General features: G+C 36.3%; 3 protein-coding genes and 1 long non-coding RNA gene across 5 annotated transcripts; 2 read left to right on the top strand and 2 right to left on the bottom strand.

Moving 5' to 3' along the window:
* LOC109724606 (G-type lectin S-receptor-like serine/threonine-protein kinase LECRK3) lies at positions 2,891-5,484 on the top strand. Its single transcript, XM_020253484.1, has one exon. The coding sequence runs from the start codon at positions 2,932-2,934 to the stop codon at positions 5,377-5,379; it is 2,448 nt and encodes an 815-aa protein (XP_020109073.1). The 5' UTR covers positions 2,891-2,931; the 3' UTR covers positions 5,380-5,484.
* LOC109724607 (3-oxoacyl-[acyl-carrier-protein] reductase FabG-like) lies at positions 5,563-12,047 on the bottom strand. The gene is made up of 3 exons (XM_020253485.1): positions 11,622-12,047; positions 6,129-6,358; positions 5,563-5,841 (listed from the first exon to the last, which is right to left on the bottom strand). The coding sequence occupies exons 1-3, from the start codon at positions 11,926-11,928 to the stop codon at positions 5,563-5,565; spliced, it is 816 nt and encodes a 271-aa protein (XP_020109074.1). The 5' UTR covers positions 11,929-12,047.
* Positions 17,339-22,958, top strand: LOC109724736 (protein EMSY-LIKE 3-like). 2 transcript variants are annotated; one of them, XM_020253662.1, is made up of 10 exons: positions 17,339-17,680; positions 18,625-18,827; positions 18,957-19,066; positions 19,171-19,420; positions 19,755-19,934; positions 20,017-20,085; positions 21,019-21,261; positions 21,835-21,903; positions 21,978-22,041; positions 22,491-22,958. In XM_020253662.1, exons 1-10 carry the CDS (start codon positions 17,653-17,655, stop codon positions 22,496-22,498), a joined length of 1,224 nt encoding a protein of 407 aa, XP_020109251.1. In that variant the 5' UTR covers positions 17,339-17,652; the 3' UTR covers positions 22,499-22,958. The 2 variants fall into 2 exon arrangements, with proteins under 2 accessions (XP_020109251.1, XP_020109250.1); XM_020253661.1 differs by having other exon boundaries at positions 22,488-22,958.
* On the bottom strand, positions 22,279-26,221 carry LOC109724738. The gene is made up of 2 exons (XR_002220058.1): positions 26,128-26,221; positions 22,279-22,866 (listed from the first exon to the last, which is right to left on the bottom strand). It is a non-coding gene; the product is annotated as an uncharacterized LOC109724738 (long non-coding RNA).

Raw genomic sequence — 27,101 nt, 5'->3', positions numbered from 1 at the left:
AGAATAAGGAAAAAAAAAAACAAAAGAAAAAGGAAGAAAAAGATGAAATTGCACTATTTTAGAAAAACATTGCACTGTTATAGATGTAATCTACACCCTTTAAGATGAAAGTTAAACTCTTTAAGAGAAAGATGTAAACTACACCCTTTAAGATATAAATTATACTCTTTAAACGAAAAGTTACACTCTATGAGTGCAATTTTCGTTTAAAGAGTGTAACTTTCATCTTAAAGGGTGTAGTTTATATCTCAGAGAGTGCAACTTATGTTTATAATAATGTAACGTTCTTCTAAAACAGTATACCTTTATCTTAACAATGCAACTTCATCTTCTTCTTCCTTTTTCTCTAGTTCTTCTTNAATAAGTCCAAAGAAATTTTAATATTTCAGTTTCGACCCCGTTTGGTCACTGAAAACTGTACCGAACTGCAATCTTTATCAGATAGCTTTCGGATCCTATTTCTCACTCTACGAGTGTCAGAATAATATGAAACTTTAAATTAGTATCTCATACTATTTTTTATTTATTTTCACTTTTATATTTAAAATCCGGTATGTTACATTCCACCGCAACCGCACCGGAACCATTTAAATGTATACCGTGACTTCATGATTTGTGAAGTTCGGTATGTTACAGCCGCACTCGCCGCTGCCCTGCCATCTTCTCCAGCGTCATCACACTCTCCTCTGTCTCTACCTCGCACGTCGCCGGCCTTGGTGGGCGTGGTGGGTCGCGTGCCCCCTCCTCTGCCAGCGAGCTTCTTAGCGCTGAGAAGCGCTTTCTTTTCGTCATCGGCGGTGGCGGTGAGGACGGCGAGTTCTCAGAAATGGGTTTGGTGGGTGAAAAATTTGCTGTAGTGGAGGTGGAGGTGGAGGTGGGTCGCGAAGGGCTACGGAAGGGGTGGAGGAGGTTCGGAGAGAAAAAAAAAAAGAAAAAAAAAAGAAAAAAAAAAAAAAAAGAGGATAGTGGCGCAGCCTCGGCGGGGTCGCAGGCGAGAATGGGGGGGGAGGGTAAGAGGCGGGCAAGGGTGCATAGGGCGGAGGCGAGGAAGGGCGTCCGAAAGAGCGGCAGCGAGCGCAACCTTGGTAGGGTCGGAGTTAAGGAGGGCGGGTGGTGCGCGGACACGTGCGAGGGCGTGGGGGGGCCTTTGCCTCCTCTTCGAAGAGGAAAAAAAAAAAACGAGAGAAAAAAAAGAGAAAGAAAGGAAACTAAGTATTTTGGTCAGTTTTTTAAAAATTCGGTACGAATCTGTAAACATCGAAAAAGGTGGTCCAGTTTTGCAAAAGCTCAAAACTTGTAGAGTTTTTACCCAAATTGGCCTTAATATTATTTAATTATATTATTTTTTTTATTAATGAGGTATTATTTCTTCACATGATAATAATTTGTCCGGATGCCAAAATTATATTTAATTAAATTTAACAATTATATTTTTTTAATTAAATTTTAGCAGACAACAATTTCTCCACGCGAGGCTTTTTTTGCATTTAGCCCTGGCAAATTTTTATTTTAAAATTAGTCCTGTCAAAATTTAATTTACAAAAATGGCTCTGGGCCTGCCACACAGGCGCCACGTCAGCACCACGCGGGCAGGGCTAGGGCCTGTGTGTTAAGTTGAACACGGTGAACCATTCCCCGTGTTCAAACACGGTGAATAGTTCACCGTGTTTAGTACGTATTTTTTGTATATTGAAAAGAGAAATAGGGAGTAGGGAATGTCAATAGGTATGGATATCCGAAATATTATCCGAATCCAAACCCGAATAAATTATATATATATACATAATTTATTTTTATTTATTTATACAATATATAAAATATTTAATAATTTTTATTTCTTAGATTTTCATCCAACGGTATAGATTTTTAAAACCCGCTGGGTTCAGGTTCGGATTTCGAGTTTTTGGTCGGATATAGATATGAGTATGAATTTTTAAAATCCGTCGGATTCGGATCCGAGTTTGGATTTTAATTTAATTTTCGGGTTCGGGTTCAGATTTTTGAAAAAGAGAAGAAATGGAATACAAATTTTCTATTCCTCTTTTTAATATACAACACGGTGAATGGTTCACCGTGTTGTACTTAACTACCGCCCCCAGCTCCGCCCGCGTGGCGCTGACGTAGCGCCTGCGTGGCAGGCTTAAGGCCATTTTTGTAAATTAAATTTTAACAAGGTTATTTTTAAAATAAAAATTTGTCAGAAGGCTAAATGCAAAAAAAAGCCCTCTCCACGCGTGAGCCTTTAACAATTATAAGCCCATGAAACTTTAGCTTTTTATAAAAAAGTATAGAAATTTTAACTTAACAATTATATATACGGCCTAAATTTTATCAAATAATTTAACACATCCTTCTCCTTAATTAAAGTTACTAATTATGCAACTATTCTAATCAAATGCCTTACATATTATCTCATAAAATTTTGAAATACAAAAAAAAAAAAAAAATCTATTCTAATATTATATTAAAAAGAGAACAAAACTCGAAATTAGATACGTATTCCTATGCTTCAATCCTCACATTTAGTCAATAAAATTACAAGTAAAAGATAGATTTTTTTTAATAATTTAAAAGTCATATAAAATTATGAGCAAGACATAAAAAAAAAAAAAAAATGATTATATAATTAGTAATTTTAATTGAGGAAATGAATCTATTAAACTATTTGACCAGTTTTAAAGAGTCTAATTATTAAAATTGAAAGTTTTAGAAAACTAAAGGTTAGGAGCTCTTTGTACATTTTTCCGGTTGCCTTAACTGCGCGTCATAGGTGTTCACCACTCATTTTTTTGTGGTGTTCTTCTCCAAGTCAACCGTCAAGTCAACAATACGTTTAGCCCTCTATAATATCTTTCCACACTCTACTCTCTCCGCAGCCGAGGAAGAGAAGAACCACCACCACCACCACCACCACCACCACCACCACTAAACATGGATACGGATGCAACGAACCCTTCTCTTCTATTCCTCTTCCTCCTCCTCCTCCTCCTCGGCCGAGGGTTATCATTAGTCGCGGCAAAATCTTATCAGAACCTGACCGTGGGCTCCAGTCTCAGCTCGTCGGGGCCCAACTCCTCCATCTTCTCTCCATCCGGTGACTTTGCATTCGGCTTCTGGCCCCTTGACGCCAACTCCTCCCTCTTCCTTCTCGCCGTGTGGTTCAACGCCACCTCACCGCAAGTCGTCGTTTGGTTCGCCACCAACAACACCGATCCGGTGCAGGTGCCCGCAAAATCGACCCTCCAACTCACCCAGGCCAGCCAGCTCTCACTTTTCGACTCGAACGGTCAGGAAGTCTGGAGCCCAGACGCAGCTAATGCGACCGGCGTAAGTCTCCTCGACTCTGGGAACCTCGTTCTCTATGATAGCAGCGGAGCCTTTCCGTGGCAAAGCTTTCAAAATCCAACCGACACGATCCTCCCAGGTCAGTCCTTGGCCGAGAACTCAGAACTCCGATCCAAAATGAGCGACTCGGACTTCTCCCCAGGTCGGTTCGAGCTAGCAGTCCAAGGAGATGGCAATTTGGTCTTTTACCCGGTCGCCGTCCCCACCGGCCACAAATACCATGCATATTGGGCCTCCGGTACTCAATATGCCAAAATGTTACAGCTCGTTTTCAACTCATCCGGCTCGCTCTATTATCAGGTCGAAAACAACAACCAGACCGCACTCACCTCAGCTGCTGTATACTCCCCTACCGACTTCTACCAACATGCCACGCTAGATCCAGACGGTGCATTACGCCTTTATATCTACCCCAAAAACAACAACAATACCAAGTCGACCGACAAGTGGAACGCCGTCGGAATGTTGCCTGCCAACCTCTGCCAAACAATCCAGGCGGACAGCGACGGCGGCGCCGCCGCCTGCGGGTTTAATGCGTACTGCAGCCTCGACGATGATCAATCAAAGCAGCTCAAATGTGAGTGCGCGTTAGGATGCAAGTTCGTCGATACAAATCGTACGTACTTAGGCTGCATACCAGACTTTGCCGTGCAGAGCTGCGAACAGTACCAGAGAAGTCAATACTTGTTCCTTGAGATGCCAAACACGGATTGGCCGGGGGACAGCTATGAGCACTACACACCAACCGATGAAGACATGTGTCGAGCATCATGCCTAGCCGACTGCTTGTGCAGTGTGGCCGTCTTTCGGATGCCGGACTGTTGGAAGATGAAGATGCCTTTAACCAATGGTCAGCAAGGGATGAGTGTAGGGGGGAAGGCTCTTATCAAAATGCCCAAAACCGATGCTTCCTTGCCTAACCAGGGCCCGCAGAATCCGATAACTATAGTGAAGAAGGATCGGAACACACTAATCCTCGTCATCTCCGCCCTCTTGGGTAGCTCCGGATTCCTCAACGTGCTCTTCATAATCGCCGCGGCTATCGTTTCCTTCTCCTTTTGCAATCGCACGAAAAATAAGAAGAATCAAATAGCGCAGACCATGTTGCGGTCGAACCTAAGAGTCTTCACATACAAAGAATTGGAAGAAGCCACCGACAACTTTCGAGAAGAGCTCGGCAGCGGAGGTTTCGGCATAGTATACAAGGGGGCCTTAGCCGCGGAATTCCACATGGCCATTGCCGTGAAGAAGCTGGATCGGGCGGCGGCCAAGGAATCCGAGCAAGAGTTCACGAACGAGGTGCGGTCGATCGCACAAACCCATCACAAAAATTTAGTCAAGCTACTCGGATTCTGCAACGAGGGGAACCATCGAATGCTGGTGTACGAGTACATGAGCAATGGCTCGCTAACAAGCTTTCTTTTCGGATGCACCCGGCCTGAGTGGAACAAAAGGGCCCAGATAGTATTGGGGATAGCAAGAGGTCTTTTGTACTTGCATGAAGAGTGTACTACCCAGATCATTCATTGCGACATCAAGTCTCAGAACATACTGCTCGGGGATAATTTCATCCCCAAGATATCAGACTTCGGGCTCGCGAAGCTCCTTCGCGCCGACCAGACTCGAACCAACACGGCCATCAGAGGAACCAAAGGGTACGTTGCACCCGAGTGGTTCAAGAACTCGGCGGTCACTGCGAAGGTCGATGTCTATAGCTTTGGTATCTTGCTACTAGAGATCGTATGTTGCAGGAAGAATGTTCAGACGGAGGCAGCAACGGAGGAGACAACAGTGCTTGCATATTGGGCTTACGATTGCTTTAAGGATGGCAGACTGGACCTCCTGGTGGACAGCGATGAGGAGGCGATGTTCGACATAAGGAGAGTGGAGAGATTTGTAATGGTAGCTATCTGGTGCATTCAGGAGGAGCCATCGCTGAGGCCGTCGATGCGGAAAGTGGCTCAGATGCTCGAGGGCGCGGTCGCCGTCGCCGTTCCGCCTGATCCTTCTTCTTACATCAGTTCAATCGTGTAACTTCTTCGAAAAAGTACTTAACATGTCTACATTTCTATGCCATAGTTCTTGCAATTGTAACCCATTCATATATAGAGAAATTTCAAACGATTCATCCTCCTTTCACATTGAACACCAAAGAAAATATAATAAAATTACTTCCAAATTCCCCACAATAGTCAAAAACAAGTCATGCATAAAGGACTATAGAGAGGAGAAAATGGGGACACCCGGTAGCGTGGCCCCGGCGTCGACGATGAAGACGTTGCCCGTGACATACTCCGAGGAGTCGTCGATGAGATACCACACGAGAGACGTCACCGCCGGGTTCGATGTTCCGAACGTCCTCAACGGGACGGTCTTCGTCGCGATGTTGCTCAGCCACTGCTTTTGCATGAGACCCTCTGTTATCTCAGATTTAAACAAGCCTGGGCTTATAGAGTTCACTCTTATATTGTGCACCCCCAGCTCCAATGCCATCACCTGCAAATTAAGCCAATAAAACTTAAATTTAAACTTGATGTTTTAATTTACATTTAGTTCCTGCTTTGAACTTAAAACCTGAACTGCGCGCGCAGTAAATGATGGGCTAGAATTGTCGTTTCGATTCGCCATTGTCACACATTTCAAATGGAAATCGAATCACTTTGTTTCGATTCACCGAGTTTAAGTTAAGAACGAATCTCTATCATATCAATCTATGCTTCCGGTGAACTGCGAAAAGAGAATCTCAAGCTAATGCCAGAGTTTCAAGTTCAGATCAATGTTACCTTGGTGACGGAATTAACACCGGCTTTTGAGGCGGAATAGGCGACTCCTCTGGGCAGTTGTCCTCGTTCGAGACCAGCGATCGACGAAATGTTAATCACCGAGCCTTTCTGCTTCGCATCGCGCATCCTTCTGCATACGTATTTCGACACCAGCCACAAGCCGGTTAGATTGGTGGTCATATTTATGTTCCATTCCTCTTCAGACCAATCTAGCGACGAATACACGCCACCTGAGACGAGCATACTAACAAGTTATAGCAGGAATCGAAAGTTTCGCGCACTTACTACAAGAAATTGCGCCGTATGTAGCCTTGCAAATGTGTGAAATTGTTCAAATACCCGTGCAAAGTTGGTGAATAAGTGAAAAAAACAAGTAGGTCAGGAGAGATCACACCAGATTTTGTACTGTTTCAGAAACAACATAAACTAGGAGATACTTACATTCAAATTTAACTTCTAAAACACTGTTGCGTGCTATAAACTCTATTTTTCATGCATACCATCCAGAACTTTAACATGTCAATTCCAAGCTTAAGCTACTGAAGAACGATTGGTTTAAACTTACGTGTACAACATTCCTTATCATGTTTACTTTAAATCAAATAACCGACATGCCCCAAGGGCGTATATAGAGGGATTTGAATTCGCAGCATCGGCGTGGTCTCTAGATACTTTTTTAAGTTAATAGAGAATAGTGCTCTAATAGTATGTAAACAATGTGTAAATATTTTAAGTTAATATATTGTTTGAACTGAGTAAAACATTTAATTTAAAGCGATAATCAGCTGGAAACCAATAATCAAGAAATCATTCAATAAAAAGAGACTGATAAAGACTGATCATCCCTAAGAAATTTATACGGCCCAACGAAGATTTTAGCTTAGAAGGCCCATAAAACCAGGCCCATTGAGACCTAAGTAGGCCCATTATGGCATCATTTTCTTTGCCTTGGAATGCACCGTGTCATATCATGCCAGCAAGTTTCTTATACGATCCCGTGCCACGCACTTAAATCCATGCTAAGGAGCTACTCAAAACACAGTTTCTGCATAAAAGACGGTAATTAAGTTGTTTGGTTGGTATAATTCAAGACATGACACATGAGCTAGACATCAATTTTGAAAAGTTAAATCACCGAGGCTTTGTTTGGTTCAAGTATAAGTAAGAATTGTTTATTTCAGAAACAGATATAAATTCTAGTACAAGAGAGAACTAGATCAATTTTGCGTTTGGATTAAAATTAGGTTGTTCTTGGGAATAAGAAAAATAGCGTTTGAAAAGATAAGATGGAATAAGAGGAATAGTTGGCAGTTATAAATAGAAAATAATAATATTACCTCTTATATTATATTTGAATTTAAGTTTTTAAATTTTTTATTTATATTTTTTAATTTAAATTTTAACTTTTAAATTTTAAAATCCAAAATTGAAATTTCAAATAGCAAATTTTAAATTTCAAATTTAAAATTTAAAATTTAAATTTCAAATTTCAAAATTATAATTTAAAATTTAAATTAAAAAAGTTAGTATTTTAAATTTTAAATTTTAAATTTTAAATAAAATTTAAATTTAAAAATATAAAATTTAAATTTAAAAAAATTAAATTTAAAATTTAAAATTATAAAGTTTAATATTGAGATTTTTAATTTAATTTAATTTAATTATAAAATTTTAAATTTAATTTTTTTAAAATTTTAGATTTTTTTAAAAAAATTTTAGGGTGGGAATATTTTTTTGTTTCCACTCCTATTCCATGCTATGGGTGGGAACAAGCTGTTCCACCCACAGCAATGCCCATACCAAATGGTATCTAACAAGATATCACATATGAAAAGTTGATCCACCGAATGCATTTTGGGAACATTCTAAGGTACCCTAGCATTAATTACTCCATATGCTGAAGTACAGTGGTATTTGAGTTTTCCTTAAGTGTGGTTATTTTTTTATTATTTGTTTTGACGTAACTTGTACAGTCTGAAAGTTAAATTCAATTACTTCTTCTGTTTATTTTGATATAACTTGGTACCGGTGAAATTAATTTTTTAAGTTTCATTATTTATTTTGATATAAGTAAGTGGATCCCGTTATCTCCTGAATATAGTGATAAACTTACCACTATAAAATTTAACTTATTAAATAATTAAAATTTTCATTATTATTTAAAGCTAATCCTAATTTACTGTAAATAAGATAATTCTAACCCATTATAAAAAAAATAGAGTTTAGATTTTACTATTTAATAAATTAGTTAGAGAAGGTTGAGTGTGACAGAAGTCGAGTTCGGCACTTTAGAGGGAGAAGTCGAGAATAGATGAAGTGGAGATCTAACGTAACTTGAGTTACAGTACTATATTTTTGACTTACACTAAAATAAATATCGAAAGTAATAGATTTTAAGTTCCACCCCTCCACTTACACCAAAACAAACGGGACTTGTGAAACAACCGTTGTACTCTAAAAGCTTAAGCTGTTAAACTCCCCCTCACGTCTGGGCTCGAGACTTTTTAATCGGCCCATGACGTGGGCTTGAATTAAATGGGAGGAAATTAATATGCTAGGAGCCTGGCGTGACTCGAACTCAGGACCTCCTGCTCTGATACCATGTGAAACAACCGTTGTACTCTAAAAGCTTAAGCTGTTAAAGAACGGTGTTTAAACATTTTTTATATTTAACAGGACTTAATCAAACCTTGAGACTCTCTCTCCTAATGTTGTCTACTCAGCTGAATTTTTTCCTTTTTTTTGGTTGACTTCGATGCACCTAGAATTGCTATTTGAGAAATCCACATACACATAACATGTTCATGATTATGAAAACATTAATTAATTACCAGCAAAGTGTGTGACAGATCACATCATCCTTAGACAATCCCCACCAGTTTACCATAAAACTTCCATTGCTTCGTATGCTGTATTATTGAACCAACCATGCAACAGTGATCAACAACAGTATAGTAAAAGCCAAATTAATTATTATGGTAGATTACACCACTGGTCTCCAAACTTTTCGCCAATTTTCAATCTCAACATTCGCGTTTGGTTCGAAGTCGGAATCGAAATCGGAATCGGAATCAAAATAAGCTGGAATCGGAATCGGAATGACTCATTACCTAATTTTGTTTGGTTCATCACCTGAATCGGAATCGGAATAAATCATTCCCATTGTCGGTGTTTGGTTCAGGTAAATATAAAAAACATAATCAGATTAATATATTAACTTTATCTTTATAATAAGGGTCTGTTTGGCAATTGTTGTGAAATAAAACAAAATTTTATTTTACAGTGTATTTGATATGCTGAAATACTCCATACTCTATTAAAAAACACCTCTGTTTTAGGTGTTTGGATTGTTTCTGAAAAAAATACTATATTTTCATTCTTATATAAGTATATAAGATGAATTAAGAAATATTATATAAAAACAACAAAAAGCTCATCGCAGGGGACGCCTTCCGCCCGCCGAGCTAGCCCNTTAAAACTATATATTTAATTTTAAAATTTTAACTCATATTTTAATTAAAAAAGTTGAAAAAATAAATTTAATCCGAATAAATATCCATTCCGTCCGGATTCAACTTTCAATCCGGCCTCCTAGGCCGGATTGAAAAAGAGGTGATTGGAGAATTCCCATTCCACTCGGGAATCGGAATCGGAATGGAACTCCCGCGTACCAAACACCCACAAACGGATTTATCCATTCCGTTTCCGATTCCAGGGTAAAAAAGAAGCGAACCAAACACACCCTAAACCATCGAAAAAGTTCCACTTTTGTTCTTATCATTGTTGCCTATAATATGCCTTATAAATTATATAATAGCGCTAGAACTATAACCCATTTTGGATTGTAATCTTAGAATCCTCCTGATCGAAAGGACATGAATACTAAGTATAAAGTATAAAACACATATATGTCTTGTGATCAACACATTAAAGGTTTGCAAAAGGTAGTTGTACCCACTTCACACCCAAGTAAAAGAACAATAAATATAACCCCATACAAACAATAAATGTGTACTGAGAGAGCTAAATCAATTGTCATAAATAATAAATTTTCTATGGTGCTCTTACTCTAGATAAGAAAGCTAAGAATATTTCTGTGGATAAAATGTATGGATACCCCCTATATATACTATATATTCTGTATTGTGACTTAGTTCCTGAACTTTTTAACTTCAACATGTAACTCTTTATAATTTTTTGTATATTTCAATTTAGTCTCTCACCATAAAATTCGCCTAAACTTTTCTATAAAATGACCAACATTTTATCCTATATACGATAAAACTTTTGATCATTTTAATAGTTTAGCCTTTAACAGTCGCAAACTGTATGATAATAATGAAATTAAAGGTGTAGAGACCAAGTTGCAAAATTATACCCCATTTTCCTTCTGTCTCAGAATCCAAATGAAAGTGCAAATTCTTCTGCTTTTTTAGCAACAACAACAAAAATAAAATAAAACAAAAGTATAAAAAGCATGGATAATTCCTGTGCTATCCTATATATAGTTGTGCATATACTTTTTTATCTGAACAAAATTTTAGTTATCATATATATATATTTCTATAAAATAATAGAATTATATATTTATTCCTACAAACCTTAATTAAGTAGCATAACTTGCAAATATATCCCTACTTGTTGGTTCACCCTCTATGCATGGTTATTCTACCCTTGTATAGATATCTCTTTAGTTTATTTAAATTATCATTAGTTTTAATATTTCTATTCTAATTTTTATATCATCCTATATAAACTATAAGTTGTGAGTCCTAAATAAATATAAAATAAATAATTTTTATAAGGGCATAACAGTGCAAACTGTCAAAAATTTAACAGTCAACTGACGGTAGTCAACTGTCAAGTGGTAAAACTATATTTGCATATTTTGAAGCCTCGTACAGATATATTTAATTCATAATTTTAAAATTTTGTAGGGATACATATAAATAATTTTTTTTAAGTGAGAGAAAGGCAACAAGCTATTCGCTTCGTTTATTTTATAAAAATGGCCTCAGCTAGAAATGTAAAATAACTAAGTGTGAAATTTGAAATTTTGAGCGTTAACTGTCAAGCACTTAGCCAACTACATTAGATATATATCGTTGGTACAACACGCATAAATTTATCCCAAACGATAGAGAGGTGGGAGAGATGATCACCTCTGACCTTCGCCGTTGTTCATGAGGGCATCGTTGCGACCGAACGCAGTAAATAAAAATAACACTAAATTACAGAGTAGTAGAGTGTAATTAAGCCTATGAAGTCAGAAAAATGCTTTTTGTACACTTCATAAGTGGATGTATATTTTACACCTGCAATTTTAGGGTTGATAAAAATCGAATTGATTTTTAATAAAATTTAAGAAAAAATTAATGTGACAAAAATAATCTCAGAATTGAGTGAGTATAAAATATACACCTTACTTTAGAGTGTAACCGTAGCATTACTCATGAAGTTATCCAAACATAAGAGAGAGAGAGAGGTGATCACCTCTAACCCCGGCGTTGTTCACCACGGCGTCGATGCGCCCGAACGCGTCCCACGCGCTCGCCACCGCGGCCTCGATCGCGGCGGCGCCGGCGCTCACGTCGAGCTCCACCGCCGCCGCCGCCGCCGCCGGGGGAGTCGCCGGCGATCGCGAGCCGTCGATCTCGCGGCAGAGCGATCTGAGCCGGTCGACGCGGCGCGCGGCGGCGACGACGCGGCACCCGGCGGCGGCGAGGTCGAGGCAGAGCTCGCGCCCGATCCCCGACGACGCCCCCGTCACCATCACCACCTTCCCCTCCGGACGACCCATCCAACCCCGCCCCCGAAGCTTCTAGAACCTTCTTCTAGCGCCTCGTCGAAGCTTCTAGGACCTTCCAATGTTAGAAGCTATCATAGGGTTTTTTCCCTCGCATATATGGATTCATCAGAGGAGGAGGAGAGGCGGAGTATTTATAAGGGAGGGATCGAGACTCGTGTTGACTCAAAGCACTCTTTAATAAATGCATGAATATTTAGAAGGAACATAGTATTAGACCATCACATCATAAAAGTTTAGGTAAACTTTAAGGCCCGTTTGGATCGCGGGATAAGCGGGGATAACTTTCGTTATCCCCGCTATTCCACCAAACGGGGTGAAATTTGACCGGGATATTTTATTCCGGTCAAATCTTGCTATTCTCGATTATTCCGGAATAGCAAAGGATTTGCTATTCCACCATTTTGGTGGAATAGTGCTATTCTAATTCTTAATTTTAAACTTAATTAAACTTATAAATTGAATTAAACTAAATTATATAAATATAATATGTTATATATTATAATACATTATTTTTATTATAAAATTATTAATTGTACTATATTAATACATATTATTTATATTTAAATATTATAATAAAATTTATAATAAATTATATTTAAATATTATAATAAATTCTTTTTATTAAATTTAAATTTAAGTAGAATTTTTAAAAAATTTATAAATTTATTATAATAAATTATTTTTATTAATTGTTCCCACCACTATTCTTATTTTAAAATTTTAAAAATTAAAAATTTAAATTTTTAAAATTTATAATTTATAATCTCAAAATTAAAGTTTAAAATTTTAAATTATAAATTTTAAATTTTAAATTTAAATTTTGATATTTTAAATTTTTGAAATTTAAAATTTGATATTTTATATTTTTTTAAATTTAAATATGATCTTAAATTTAAAGTTTGAAATTTAAAATTTAAAATTTTGAATTTAAAATTTGAGATTTTAAATTTCAAAGTTAAAATTTTAAATTTAGAAATATAAATTTAAAAATTTAAAAATTCAAATTCAAATATAATAAGTGGATAATATCATTATTTTTTATTTACAAAACCCATTATCTTTCTTATTCCATCTTACCTAACCAAACGCTATTTTTTTTATTCCAGGAATAACCGAATTTTCATCCAAACGTAAAATTGATCTAATCCTCGTTTATACCTTAATTTATACCTATCCCTGGAATAGCCACTTTTTTCTTATCCCCTATAATAATTTCACACTTTCGCACACTTTAGTATCTTAAAGAAATGTCAATTTAGTATTTTGTAGTTTCATTTTTTTTCTTTTCGGCAGTTTTTCTCTTGGGACGTGTTTGGTTCGCTTCTTTTTCACCATGGAATCAAAATTGGAATGGGTGAATCCGTTTATGGGTGTTTGGTACGCGGGAGTCCCATTCCGATTTCGATTCCCGAGTGGAATGGGAATTTCCGAATCACCCCTTTTTTCAATCCGGTCTAGGAGGCTGGATTGAAAGTTGAACCCGGACGGAATGGATATTTATTCGGATTAAATTTATTTTTTCAACTTTTTTAATTAAAATATGAGTTAAAATTTAAAAATTAAATATATAATTTTAAATTTTAATTTGAACTTAAATTAAAAATTAAAATGTAATCGAGTATTTCGAATCTAACTTATGAATTTGAATTTAAATTAAATTTTAATTTATATAAAGTTTATTCAAATTTTATTTCAAACTTAAATTAAATTTACGGATTCAAATTAAAATTTAAATTGTAATTTTAAGTTTGAATTTGAATAAATAAAAATTTAGTTTCATATTTTGAATTATCCACTCAACTTCAAAGTTTAATTTTTTTAAAAAAATAGATTTAAAATTTGACATTATTTAAAAATTTTGATGTAAATTTTTAATATTTAATTTTTAATTTGAATTTAAATTAATATATTATAAAGATAATGTTAGTATATTAATTTGATTATGTTTTTTATATCTACATGAACCAAATATCAACAATGGGAATGATTTATTCCGATTCGGATACAAGTGATGAACCAAACGGAATTAGGTAATGAGTCATTCCGATTCCGATTCCAGCTTATTTTGATTCCGATTTCGATTCCGACTCCGACTTCGAATCAAACACGCCCTTAATATTTTATTAAATTATATAAAAAAAATTTTAGATATCTCACCTAGATTTATCAAATATTCACTTTACTACCATTTAGTTTTAACTTTGTCACTGATGTAGCGACCGTCCCTAGCGCAAGTGGCAAAAGGGCTTGATGGTTGGTACCCGAGACCCAAGTTCGAATCCTAGTTGATTCACATTTCTAGCTAAGTTTATTTCTAAATGAAATAAATAAAGCAGGTAGCGTGCTACCTATTTCTCAAAAAACTTTGACACTGATGTACCAAAAAAAAATAGCGGAGGGAATAATAAAAAGAGAAAAATAAAACCACAGGATACGAAAATGATATATTTTAAACCTCAGAGTATTAAAATGAGAAAGTGTGAAATCACAGAAAAATTATTTAAAGTTTTTTTAAAAAAATTTTACACGAAATAAGTTATTATTGAATATTTTATTCTGACATTCTGGTCTAAAAATTTAGTGTTTGTATCTTAGAATTCAACCTGATGTACATGGACGGAGCTATTGAGGGGCCCACAGTGGCCATGGCCCCCTCTAAATTTTTTAAAATTATATAAAAGTCCTTAATAATAAAAATTAAAATATTATAAATTTTAATTTTAGGGGGCCAAATTAATTTTTTTAACAAAATTTGTGTCTTAATTTTTCTTTCGAATTTCTTGGTCCTTTTCCTTCAACTCTTACAGTCTTATTCCTTTTTGGCATATTATCGTTATCTGTGAATCTGACAAATTTTTTTTTCTTACTATCCGAGATCGAATTTTTTTCCTATCAAATCTAAATTTTGGCCCCCCCAAATCTTAATTTCTGGCTTCGTCCCTGCTGATGTACTTAAATTGGTTTGAAGGATTTGTAGTAAGGTGCATGTATACACAATTAAATCATAAAAAAAGGAAAAAAAAAAAAAAAACAAGAGAGAGAGAGAGAAAGAGAACACAATACTTTTCGGCGGGTGTTACTTTCAATGTAAGCGTAAAGCTCTGTTTGGATGCACGAACATTATATTAAATATATTTTTTTAATTTAGGTTAAGGTCCTGTTTGAATATATGAACATTATATTTAGTATATCTTTTTTTATTTATTCTAAAATCTCACAATATTTGCTAAAAATAAGTGTGGTTGAATGTTAAAATGAATATAATATTCGAACTTCAAATTATTTATTTCTAATCATGCAAAAAAAAAATTTACAGAATAAATTATTACTGAATCTTTTACACCGACATTCAAATATGGTTTAAAAATTTACACAATTAAATCATAAAAAAGGAAAAAGAAAAACTAGAGAGAGAGAGAGAGAGAGGATGCATAGGAATTTGATTAGATATATCTTTATTCATTAATTAGCTCATCAAATATTTTCTACAAGAAAACATTTTTCACAAGAGAAAGAAAAAACGTTACATACACTCACGGCTCACCACCTACTTTACGGATCGTGCGGTAAAATGAACGGTGGAGATGGATTCAGGCGGGAAGATCGAACGGCGGAGGCAGCGGTCCGCATAGAAGCTTCCATGATGATGCTTGTTTCGCTGCGTCAGCGGTGACGCGCGCTGTTCCACGTATGCAAGATGACGCATAATAAACTGCATGCGGCTAACGTAACAACCGTTGATGTTATCTTAGTAGTATTTAGACAATTGACTTTGTATAGTGTCCTTCCACATGTGTTTTATCAATTTAAATGCATTAGGACAAATTCCACGCCTGATCCTCAATTTATAAAATGGAGGGCTTAAATTATTTTTATAAATAATTTTATCAAATTTATAATTATAATTTTGATCTCCTTTCCGCCACACAGGCATTATGTAGGCACCACGGGAGCAAAAGTGGAGGTGCTGGAATAAGTTGAATACGGTAATTCATTCATTGTATCTAAACACGGTGAATGATTTACCGTGTCTAAAAAAATATATGTATTATGAAAAAAATATAAGTATTGAATAGGAAGAAATATAAATTGAATTATTCATCGTGTTCAACTTAATGCCCCTCCCCAGCCAGTTTGTGTGACGCTGATGTGGTGCATGCGTGGTCGGGATAAGACCAAAACTGTAATTATAAATTTGATGGAGCTATTTGTGAAAAAAAAAATTAAGGAGGCCAAATGAAAAAAAAGCCCTAAAATGAATAATATTTTTATACTTCAATTTTAATTTATTATAATTTTTTATTATAATTTTTAAAACTATTACAATCAAGTTTCATAACTCAATTTATTAGTTAAATAAATATTATTTATTGCTAATATAAAAGGTGTTTGATTTCTTTAAAAAATATGAAAATTTATTTTTCAAGGGAAAAATCTCTTTTTCAGTTTCCGTTCATCTGCCCGTCTGTCTAGTTTCAAAGAAAACTAATTTTTTAAAAATATTTTTCAAATTTCATGGCAAAATGAAAAAGCTTGTACCCAATAAGATTTGGAAAGAAACTTTCCAAAATAGCTAATTTTTTTAAGGATTAATTTTATACAGATTCTTACAAATATAGTAAATAATAAATATATTCCTACAAACGTCAATTTTTACATATTGTCCCTTTAAAAGTTCTGATATTTTCAAATATGTTCCTCTGAATTATTATCGTTAGAGAACCGTTAGATAACTGTTTATTTTTTCAATTTTGCCATTACAAATATATTCCTCCAAAGACCATAACAGTATAATATAAGATGGGTAAAAATATTAAAAACTAACTAGGGTTAAGTATTTAACCTATGGTTAACTAAATTTTTTTCTAACGAATTCTAACGGTAAGGATATATTTGAAAACATCAAAACTTTTACAGTGATAATATATAAAAGTTGAACTTTGTAGGAATATATTTATCATTAACTATATTTGTAGGGATCTGTACAAAATTAACCCTTATTTTAAAAAACCAAACAGGTGAAAAAGATTAAAAATGAAATTTTTCATAAAAAAAAAATTTTTGAAATTTTTTTTCTATATTTCTTGGAGGAACCAAACAACCCCTTAATAAGAAAGTATGATGGAAAAAAAAATTCTATTTGGTTCAGCACGTAACAATCCGTCCATATATTTTTCTATTTTTCACAAAATATATAAAAATATATTTCTATACATTTTCTCACCAACTATATTTAATCTACTAGTGTTAAATGGGCCTAAATATTAAAAGTGGTTTTTTTGGGTTTATAGACCGGACCCAATCCGGCCTATTACCGGCCCAATGTAGACCCGGTCTACTGGAAGGGCCGGAACTCAAACGAAGTCTTAATTGTGGAAAAATCTAGGGGGGCGATGCGTTTCGAGTCCGCCTTTTCCACTCCCTTCCTTGCTCCGTCGAAAGTCGAAACCCTCACTCTCTCCCTCTCCCTTCCCCCCCTTCGCTCTTCATCGATCTCTCCGAAGCTACGGCTCGCGCTCGAATTCGCCCTAGGAGCTGGGCGTAAGATCGAGCTCTCGCGATGACGCGGAGGAATCGGCGTCGATGAGGCGGAGTCTCGCGGTTTTTCGATCCAAATTGGGGCCGATTCGGGAGGAATCGCTGTTTCTGCTGCTTCTCCGTGGCGATCGCGGCGTTTTCTAGGGTTTTGGAGCTCGATCTTGAGGTAACGCGGCAATGGAGTATGGGCCTTCGGATAGTAGCGGTGAGTTGCGCAGATCCTGCTCACCTTTTTAGGTTTCAATTGATGGCACAAATTAATCTTTTTATGTTGCTAGGGAGATTGCTGGGTAAGGCCGTTTAAGGGATCAGCGAATTAGGGTTTAGGGCGGAGATGTAGAGAATTAGCTCTAGGTTCTGCTACATGTACTTAAAATTCACATAATTTCACTTGCCAGCGATTGTTGATTATCTTGTTTGCGAAACATTAGGTTTTTTACAAAATAACTTTGTCGAATTTTGTGGAATTTTGTTGTGCCAAACTCATTTTCATCTGTATCCGAAAGAATCGAGTACTATACGAAATGTGTGCATGATAAGTACTAACTTTTTTTGTCAATGTTAATTACAGTTTTTGATTTCGTCACTTGTAAAACTGGAACATTTCTTTGTGTTGAAGTTTCATGGATTTAATCTGCAATAGGAAGTGTGTTTCTGTACTGTTTTTTGTTTCATACTTCACAGTCGTAATCCTCAGATGCAATGTACTTCTCTCTTCATATGGAAGTGATGTTTCAGCATGATTTATGGGAATGACTTTCTCAAAAATCCTTACCATCTATTTCATGCAACTAAGTGTCGAGCGTATATTGTAGTGGATGTTGAAATGTGATTTTGCAACCCAAAGGCAGAAGCTCTAATTTTGTTCTTCTGCTGCGCAGAGAAGCTTCTTGAAAGGAGTTTTATCGGAAAAACTATTAGTGCTTTTCCTAACAGCATTACTTATCGAACCGCAGTACACCCTTGGCTGGGCCAAACATGCCCTTAACCAATTGCCAATTCAATTTTGTTATATTTTGTACTCTAAGTTCCATATTTTGCATAAAAGCTTTCTTTGTATAGATAAACACTTTTTTTGCCTGCTAATTTGCAATTGTAATCTTGTGATTTGAATCTCTGAATTGATTAAGCTTCTTTAAACTACTGCAGGAACTGATGATGATCTTCCACCTTCACACCAGAACAGGGGGCCAAGAGTGGGCCGTGTCACTGGAAATGGAAGAGCTATAGTCGGTGCTGTTCCATACCCGAGAGTACAGAACGATATGGAGATTCAAATACACCAGATTGAGCAGGAAGCATATAGTGCAATTCTTCGAGCATTTAAGGCTCAGTCAGATGCCATTACATGGGTATTTGCCCTTTCATTATCTGCCATCAGTAGTTTTTCTTTGGCATCCATAATTTTTCTTTTATTTTATTTCCTTTTTAGTTTGCATTCCGACGTTAATTTTAGTTTGGCATCCACCTCATTTCTTCAGGAAAAGGAAAGTCTCATCAGCGAACTTAGAAAGGAGCTGAGAGTATCCAATGACGAGCACAGAGAGTTGTTAAACAGGGTCAATGCTGATGACATAATTCGGAGAATAAGGTTCTCTTTTGAATAACTTGTTATACATAAAGTTGGCAAAACAGAACAGGATATTCCCCTCGACGTCTTATCGTTATTTTGAATCATTTCTTTAACATAAATAGGGAATGGAGACAGGCTGGTGGACTCCAAACCGGTCTAGTTAGTAACGCTCAACCAGTAAATGATCCCTTACCAAGTCCGACTGTATCAGCTTCTCGCAAGAGGCAAAAACCATCTCAATCTATACCCTCTCTTGCACCTTCTCCTTCCCTTCACTTGCAACCAGCTGCTGCTTTGATGCAGCCATTGTCGTTAGCTGCAAAAGAGGGAGCTCCACCCGGAGGAAGAGGGAAGAAATCTAAATCTGTGACAGTAAGTTAATTTCTTTTGATTGTCTTTTGGATATATGCCCAGGCAGATGTGCAAAATTGTGCAAACTGGATATGCTTTGTGCTTGCCTGTAAAGAGTGAATTTTTTCTTTGCATGCATGCCTCTCCATTGGTTCATATGTCAAAAACATTTTCTGTAGATAGACTCTACAAGGACCTGCATAGATAAGCCGGGTATTCGAAATACCAGAATGCATATACCAAGCTTGTGGGGGGGGGGATGTGTATGTATTGCTTGTGTTTCTAGTTTTTTTTTTAAAAAAATATTTATTTTGTAATGCGGGTTGAGTTGTCTGTCATTCCTATTGCTTTCTAGGGCCAGACAGCTCCAAGTGCGTCTGCAATGAAATCCATGCAGTATACTTCTACAGGTCCTAATGGAAGGGGCCAAGCTGTAAAACCACCAAGTTCTCTTATTGGGCGTAAAGTCCTGACAAGGTGGCCTGAAGATAATAACTTTTATGAGGCTGTAATAACAGATTATAATCCTGTTGAGGTTGGTGTTATTGATCTTTTGCTCATATTCTCTCTGTGGCAGAGAGTGCTAGCCAACCTTACCATTTTTTAATTATTTGCAGGGTCTGCATGCTCTGGTATATGATATGAACACAAACAATGAGACGTGGGAGTGGGTCAATCTCGAAGAGGTTATTTTTCTTTGCGACCCTTTCTTTTATTTAGCTTACAGCAAGGGCAAAGTTACGAAATATGTGTTCGCTAAAGAATATCTGGGTAGCTGGATATATACGCATAGTAAGATTAGGGCAAACATGTGCCATTGTCAGAAGACAGGCCCAGAAATATGGGTAGTGCCTGCTGACTAAGTTCAATATGCAAGGAGATGTTATTGCTTGTGAAACTAAAGCAGCTAAATGTTTCTAATAGAACGTGCTATTTTTATTGGAAACTTTTCTATTGTAATGTGGAAGTTTGATTCTTCTAGGTAATAATGAGGAGTATAATAAATGTCACTTTTCTGATGGTTATAACAGGAAAAATGTTCTTGCTTGAGTCAGTGTAATATCTTATCCTTTTCTTCTTTAATGTTTTGTAGACTGAATTGTTTGCAAGTGATTAGCTATAATATATATAGAATATTTACTTGCCACATGGTTCTAAGTGAACAGATTGGTAAAGTTTGGTCACCCTGTAGGCTGTCGACCTGGCATCATCCATTTATAATTTATGTGAAGTTCTATTCTTAGGCAAGATCTAGCTTTGTCACCGAATAGTATTTTGAAATAGCAAAGCTCGAGAAATAACCGTCGTTTGGGGGAGGTGCAAAATGTTTGGCAATGGTGTTAGAGTTTTTCTTTTCCTATATTTTCTTTATTAACTGATAGTTTCTTGACTTATAGGTTTCAAGTAGTTTGTAAAAGAAATTCTACCTTACGGCAGAACCCAAACTGTACCCTAGATTTTTCTTTTCTTTTAAATGTGTTTGTGTACTCTTTATTCGAAAACGTCCTCGTTGGATTAACTGTTTTCTTCTGTTCATTCCGTTTTATTTTTCAGCTTGCGACCAAATATTGGACGTTATAGCTAGTTGTCTGTAATTTGACAGAACTACTTTGCTGCAGATTTCTCCGGAGGACATCAGGTGGGAGGGCGAGGACCCAGGCATCCATCACCGAGGTCGGGGTGCACCAAGTGGCGGGGTTAAGAAGTCGACGGCCCGTGGTGGCGCCCTTCCAGGAGCGGGGAGCGGAAGAGGAGGGCCCCATAAAAATCAGCCCATGAAAAGTTTCCCTTCGCAAAATGGTGTTGGGAAGAAGAGATCCGGCGACATTCAAATCCGTCATACGGAAACACTCATCAAGGAGGTGTGTTAGCAAATCTTTGGGCTTATTTAGCCACGACAAATGGCGTAATGATATTTGAGTCGTACTATTAGGAGAAGCACTAGAAGCCTTTTCGTGTATGCTCCTTTTAGAAGCTTCTCTATGCAGCAAAATAAAAAGGCTCCAAATCGGAGTTGGGCATTAGAATCTCATTTCTGCTTCCCACCAGAATAGAAGCCCCACATCATTACTTTCGAGTCTGCTCAACGCTCAGGTAGAGTTAACTGTAGTTGAGAGCAAAAGCAGGAATTCTTGAAGAGTCAAACTGTTTGGAGGCAAAATGTTGGGGAGTACTTGCTCTCTCAGGAAAGCTGAAATGAGCTTTTGAGGCGTTAAAGGGAGAAGATTCACTTCCCTATGTTTTGACAAGGAGCTATATTGATTGTATTTTAATGAAAGAGCTGTTAGTGCTTCTTCAACTAGTTCTTCTCAAATATTGTAGAAGCTCCAACCAGGCCAAACAAGGCTGCTAGTGGGCGTGTTCAATTGCGAAGTTCTGTTGCGCTTTTACATAACTATTGTATTTCTTCCATTTTGTCATTTGATGCCAAGCAGGTGGAGAGGGTTTTTGCGGTGAGTCACCCTGATCCCCTGGAGATTGAGAAGGCAAAGAAAATGCTGAAGGTAAATTGAAATTACGTCAGTTAAGGCAATTAATCAATCAATAACCTTAAAAGGCGACTTGTTCTTCTGTGCAGGACCACGAGCAATCTTTGATCGACGCAATTGCAAGGCTTGCCGAGGCATCTGATGGTGAAAGCGGTAAATATTGATTCGCCATTTCTCTGTTCTATTTTGTCCAATGTATTCTAGGCATCAAGAAAGTGCTTCTATACAGTTGTCCTTGTTCTCAGATATCTATGTGGTGTGTAAAACTTTATTTGTAGGTTGGTAATGTAAATTATAGCAAACATCTTATTGATGCATGTAAACTTACATTGGAAAGGAAACAAAAAAGGAAAAAGATTTTCATTTTTTTTTCATTTACTGCTACAACTCTTTGAAAAGGATAAATGGTAAACAATTTCCTCATCATGTCATACACTTTTACATTCCTCTTACTATTTAATGAATGTGCTGAAAAGTAAATGCATTTAAATGCAACTCTGTGATAAGTGTAGTCTCTCAAAATCTATCCCACTCTTTAGGATATACCATTCTTCTGGTGCTAGATTCTAATGAAACCCATTTATATTTTCATGGCTCAGAAGATGGTTGAGCAAGATTTCAGGACCCACATTACCATACGGGCGGCGAAGCTCAAGAAGCCTTCGACAGTGATCGGTTTCTGCTCAGGGATGGCGCCGCGTCAATTCACATGCGATTCGCCTCACCCGACGAGGCCCTGTTTCGGAAAATTTTCCATCACACTTATGTATGTGCTTGTGACATCAAAATTTCGCAGCAAAATCATCGCTTCAGAGTTGTACCTTTTCGGCGGAGAAAATGAACTCTGATCGGGCTCTGTACAAAAAACAAATCGTCTTCATTGAATAAGCTTGTTTGAGGATGTGAGCTGTTTCATTTTGTTTGAGATGCATCATCCCAGTTAGAATCATCAATCTCTAGCAGATTTTGGGGTGTTACCTGTTCCAAGATAAGTGAGCAGATGTGGGAACTCAGCTTCTAAGTAGACAAGCTCTAGGAATTGTTGAAATGGAAAAGCACTTTTTGAGGCACTTTATAAGCTTTGGTTGTGCATGATTTCTCATAAAGCTTCTCAACGCGAAGCAGCAACTAAGTTTCTCATTCGAAATTTTGAAGCTAAGGTGGTTTTCGAGCTCCAGAAGCATAATAAGTCTCAGCTTCATGTTTCTAGACTAGATTCTTTTTCTTTTTCTTTTTTTTTTCCTCCCTCCAATTAAGTGGAAAAGAATTAGAGAAAGCTATGAATGATATTCAAGCCTCAGAAAACAAAAATCAGATAAAACAATTAATGCTACAGCCTATTAATTTTTCTCACATGTACATTAGTTGTTGATAATACTTCCACATGCACTATCGCTTTTCTCCAAAACAGATATTATTCTGCAATGATATACCAAAACAGAGTCTATATATAGAGTCCAGCTACTATACTATCAATAACATCAAGCATTTGGTGTTATCGAGTTTTTTGCCATTAGATTTATTTCTTTGACCATTTTTATCCGTTAGATCATACTATTCAACCAACCACCCACTCAACTCTAGAGAATCACTATCATCTTAACCGCACATTTCCTAATTCAAAAGCCGAAAACCTAATAGCACCAATGACTTAAGTGCTATTAATTAGTATTCTAACCTAGATCCTTTATATATATATATATATAGTGCTCAATTGCGCGACGAACAACCACTCCTTTATTCCATTGCCTAATTAAACAAATTTCCCCTAAATAGTACTTTGGTTTCTACATTCTGAAAATGTAACTATGAAAGCGAGGAAACTCCAATAACCAAGGATGTAAATCAATTCTGAAGTACAAAAAGCAGTGCAATACAATAAGAGTATCTAATTGGGCAAAATTTACTAATAGAGTCAACTAGTATCCATAGCATGATTCTTACATTTCAACTATTAGTTGAGCTTTCTCAAAATATGTTCCAAACAGAACAGCAATACTATGTCGAAGAAAAAAAAACACAAAAAGGAAAGAGGAAAAAGATAGGAATTTGCTTAACAGAAACAAGTATCAGTTTCCAATGTCAATCAAGGCAAGGAAAGGAGAAAACAGCATATAACATAAGAGGTTCATTTCTGCGATGGATTCGACCAAATGCATGCCGTAGAATGGAATGTGAAAATGATAACAAAGGAATAAAATAAAACAAATACCGGAAGAAAAAAAAAGATTCTTCTACACAAAGGCATGAATCTGAATTTAATGATGCGACCGTGCTGTTGACCTTCCCTATCTTTGGATAAATGAAAATCTCAACACTATAACCGTAAACGGAAGGAGCAAAAACAGCAAAACTGGTACCTCTAAATACCATGATCCAGGCAACAGATTAAAGAGATTTTTCAGTACAATATTCTCAAGAATGAAGCAAAATTCTTTGTGGCGATTAAAGCAATAAAGGTTTGGTGAAAACAGTAGATAGAAAAGAAACTCGACTATTTTCTTTGTGGAAACGAAATGCAACATTTTCACCAAGTTATACTACCTGAAACCTAATTACAAAGATCCTAAATTATTCAATAATCAAGGGATTATTTTATGGCAAGGGACTGAATTCGGAGAGAGAGAGAGAGAGAGAGAGAGAGAGAGAGAGAGAGAGAGAGAGAGAGGACAATCTGAGCTCTAGAATACACTAAGAAATGTTGTTACAACTATAAAGAAACATATCAGAGTTGTTACACTAGATCGGCCTAAATCCTCTGTAAGTAGCATAATTTCAGATTGATTCCGTATATGTATTGCTAGTATAAACCTATCACCAGAAAAAAAAAGAAAAAAAAGAAAGGAAAACAAAATCTCACTAAGATGAAGATTTGGCAGGTGCACAATAACAATCTTATCTTTAACCTGCCTCTTTTCCCATGAAGAAGGTATAACAGAGCATCCATTAGTTAGTTGAGACATTTTATCTTCGATTGCAGAAATAGAACATCATTGCCATATACTAAATTAACTAGAAAAATAATGATACACACGAGAAATAAAAGAATTATTCAAACTTAGAAACTGAGATTCTAAACCAGTGCAAAAGCCCGTTTCTACAAATGATTTCAACTTCCTAAGCCACAGCAACCGAATCATATAGCAATACAAGAAGACCGAACGATGCTTAATACATGCGAAGCAAGGATTGTCATGCTAATCAGCACGGTCTGGCATGGTCACGACATGCCGCCTGTGCCAATGTATGAAATGAGTTTTAAGGGCTAAGGCAATCCTATATCGTTTCCTATCAGATTGATTTAATAGGTAACATGGTATCAGAACTGATCTTCACGATCCCTTTAGCCCCATGCAATTACGGATTCAATTCCACATATGTCTACTAGGCTATCACAATGTGGAATTACTCACATGATCTCCACTATCCACGGGAGCCGCCTGTGCCGACATACAAAATGAGGTATGTTTAAGAGCTAACACGATCTCATATCGTTTCCTATCAGATTGATTTGACGGGTACTATGGTACCAGGTCTGATCTTTAATGTCTCTTCAATACCTTGCGATTACATGTTCATATTCAATTCCACATATGTCTACTAGACTATCACAACATGGAATTACTCACATGATCTCCACCGTCAACGGGAGCCGCCCGTCCCGACATACAAAATGAGGTACGTTTAAGAGCTAACACGATCTTATATCGTTTTCTATCAGATTGATTTGACGGGTACTATGGTACCAGGTCTGATCTTTAATGTCTCTTCAATACCTTGCGATTACATGTTCAATTTCCAATATATATTTTAGACCGTCATCATTTTCATTATCTTTTCCGTCAGCGCACATGATATGACTCACATATTTCCACTAAAACTATTTCTGTGTCGTTTCCTATCAGATCTCTTTTTGGTATCTATACCAAGACACCAAAATCCTCACTATTCTATTACATAAATCACTTATAATTCTCCAAATAATTCTCCAAATTTTACAGCATAATGTCATAAATATTACCAAAAATTTAATCTAATTAACGAATCATCTACCGAGTATAATAAAAAATTGTGCAATCCCAATCTATGAATCAATCGAGAGATCTCTCTTATCAAAACAACAAATCGAGATACCCATCAAATTAAACTCCAAAATCTAGCAAAAAAAAGGAAAAAAAAAACAAAATACCTGCAGATGAATCCACCTGAGAAAGAAAATATGTGAAGAGAAATTATTACCAATTAATTAATCTCCAAAACCCATCGGATCGGATCGGATCGTAGAGAACAGAGAGAGTTTTTTTTTTTTTTTTTTTTTTTTTTTTTTTTTTTTTTTTTTGAGCGCTCGTTCTTTGCTGTGGAGGCTTTAACGGGAATACCAATGGAGATTGGAAACGCTGTTGCATGGAACTGGTCTATAGACCCGGTGTTTAGGCTTAATTACAAAAACACCCCTGTACTTTATCCTATATATATATATTAATTATTTCTCAAATAGACCCGCCTTTATAATTTTCGTCCCTATGTTGATATAAATGCATTGCTTACCCATCTAAGTTTTAAAATATTAAATAAGCACAAAACCATTAAAATAAATATAAAAATCATAACGCATAGGCCTATTTTATTTGATAATACATTAATTACAGTGCAAAATTGGCATTGTTAAAAATTTTTATGTAAAACAATTTTTGAGGTGTGGGCAAAATGTCGGGGGCCATTCCGTAATTGAGCCGTAATTCTAGGGATCTCACTGGGTACAGATATACCTAACCGATCATTGTTGAGTGTGGGCTCTTCCAAAGCGGTTCAAGTCTTACACATGTTTCTCTCTTTGCTCGAACCGAATCTGATTTTTCTCTTTCTTTGCTTGAACCGAATCAGGTCAACCTGTTGCATTGGGCCAAACTTGCCCAAATACTTCATATGTTTCCATGATTCCATTTTTGAACCGGATTTTTTTTTTTCTTTACTTGCTTAAACCAAACCGATCAATGTCGAGTGTGAACTCCACCCGGAACTGGTTAAAGTTTTCCTTTTTTTTTTTGCTTGAATTGAACCGGATTTTTCTTTTTTTGCTTGAACAGAACCAAATCACATCTTTGCAGTGAGCGTGGCTGTTTCTCTTCCTCTTCCTTCTACTGTTATCTTCCTTCATCGATAAGATGAATCCCACCATTCATCGTCATTTTTTTCATTGTCGTTTTCTCTTC

The sequence above is a fragment of the Ananas comosus genome, linkage group 19 (assembly GCF_001540865.1).
Source record: "Ananas comosus cultivar F153 linkage group 19, ASM154086v1, whole genome shotgun sequence".
Taxonomy (NCBI): Eukaryota; Viridiplantae; Streptophyta; class Magnoliopsida; order Poales; family Bromeliaceae; genus Ananas; species Ananas comosus.
Note: the sequence above shows the minus strand (reverse complement) of the source record. Positions and strands in the feature narration are given on the sequence as shown.

What these genes read in the sequence shown, in the direction of transcription:
- LOC109724736 (XM_020253661.1), top strand. Translation starts at nt 17,653, where the DNA reads ATGGAGTATGGGCCTTCGGATAGTAGCG. An exon ending in AGTCAGATGCCATTACATGG is followed by an intron (nt 18,828 to 18,956) that starts GTATTTGCCCTT and finishes TCATTTCTTCAG; the next exon opens with GAAAAGGAAAGTCTCATCAG. An exon ending in CAGATTATAATCCTGTTGAG is followed by an intron (nt 19,935 to 20,016) that starts GTTGGTGTTATT and finishes AATTATTTGCAG; the next exon opens with GGTCTGCATGCTCTGGTATA.
- LOC109724606 (XM_020253484.1), top strand. Translation starts at nt 2,932, where the DNA reads ATGGATACGGATGCAACGAACCCTTCTCTTCTATTCCTCTTCCTCCTC.
- LOC109724607 (XM_020253485.1), bottom strand. Translation starts at nt 11,928, where the DNA reads ATGGGTCGTCCGGAGGGGAAGGTGGTGATGGTGACGGGGGCGTCGTCG. An exon ending in GAACAACGCCGGGGTTAGAG is followed by an intron (nt 6,359 to 11,621) that starts GTGATCACCTCT and finishes TGCTCGTCTCAG; the next exon opens with GTGGCGTGTATTCGTCGCTA. An exon ending in GTGTTAATTCCGTCACCAAG is followed by an intron (nt 5,842 to 6,128) that starts GTAACATTGATC and finishes CTTAATTTGCAG; the next exon opens with GTGATGGCATTGGAGCTGGG.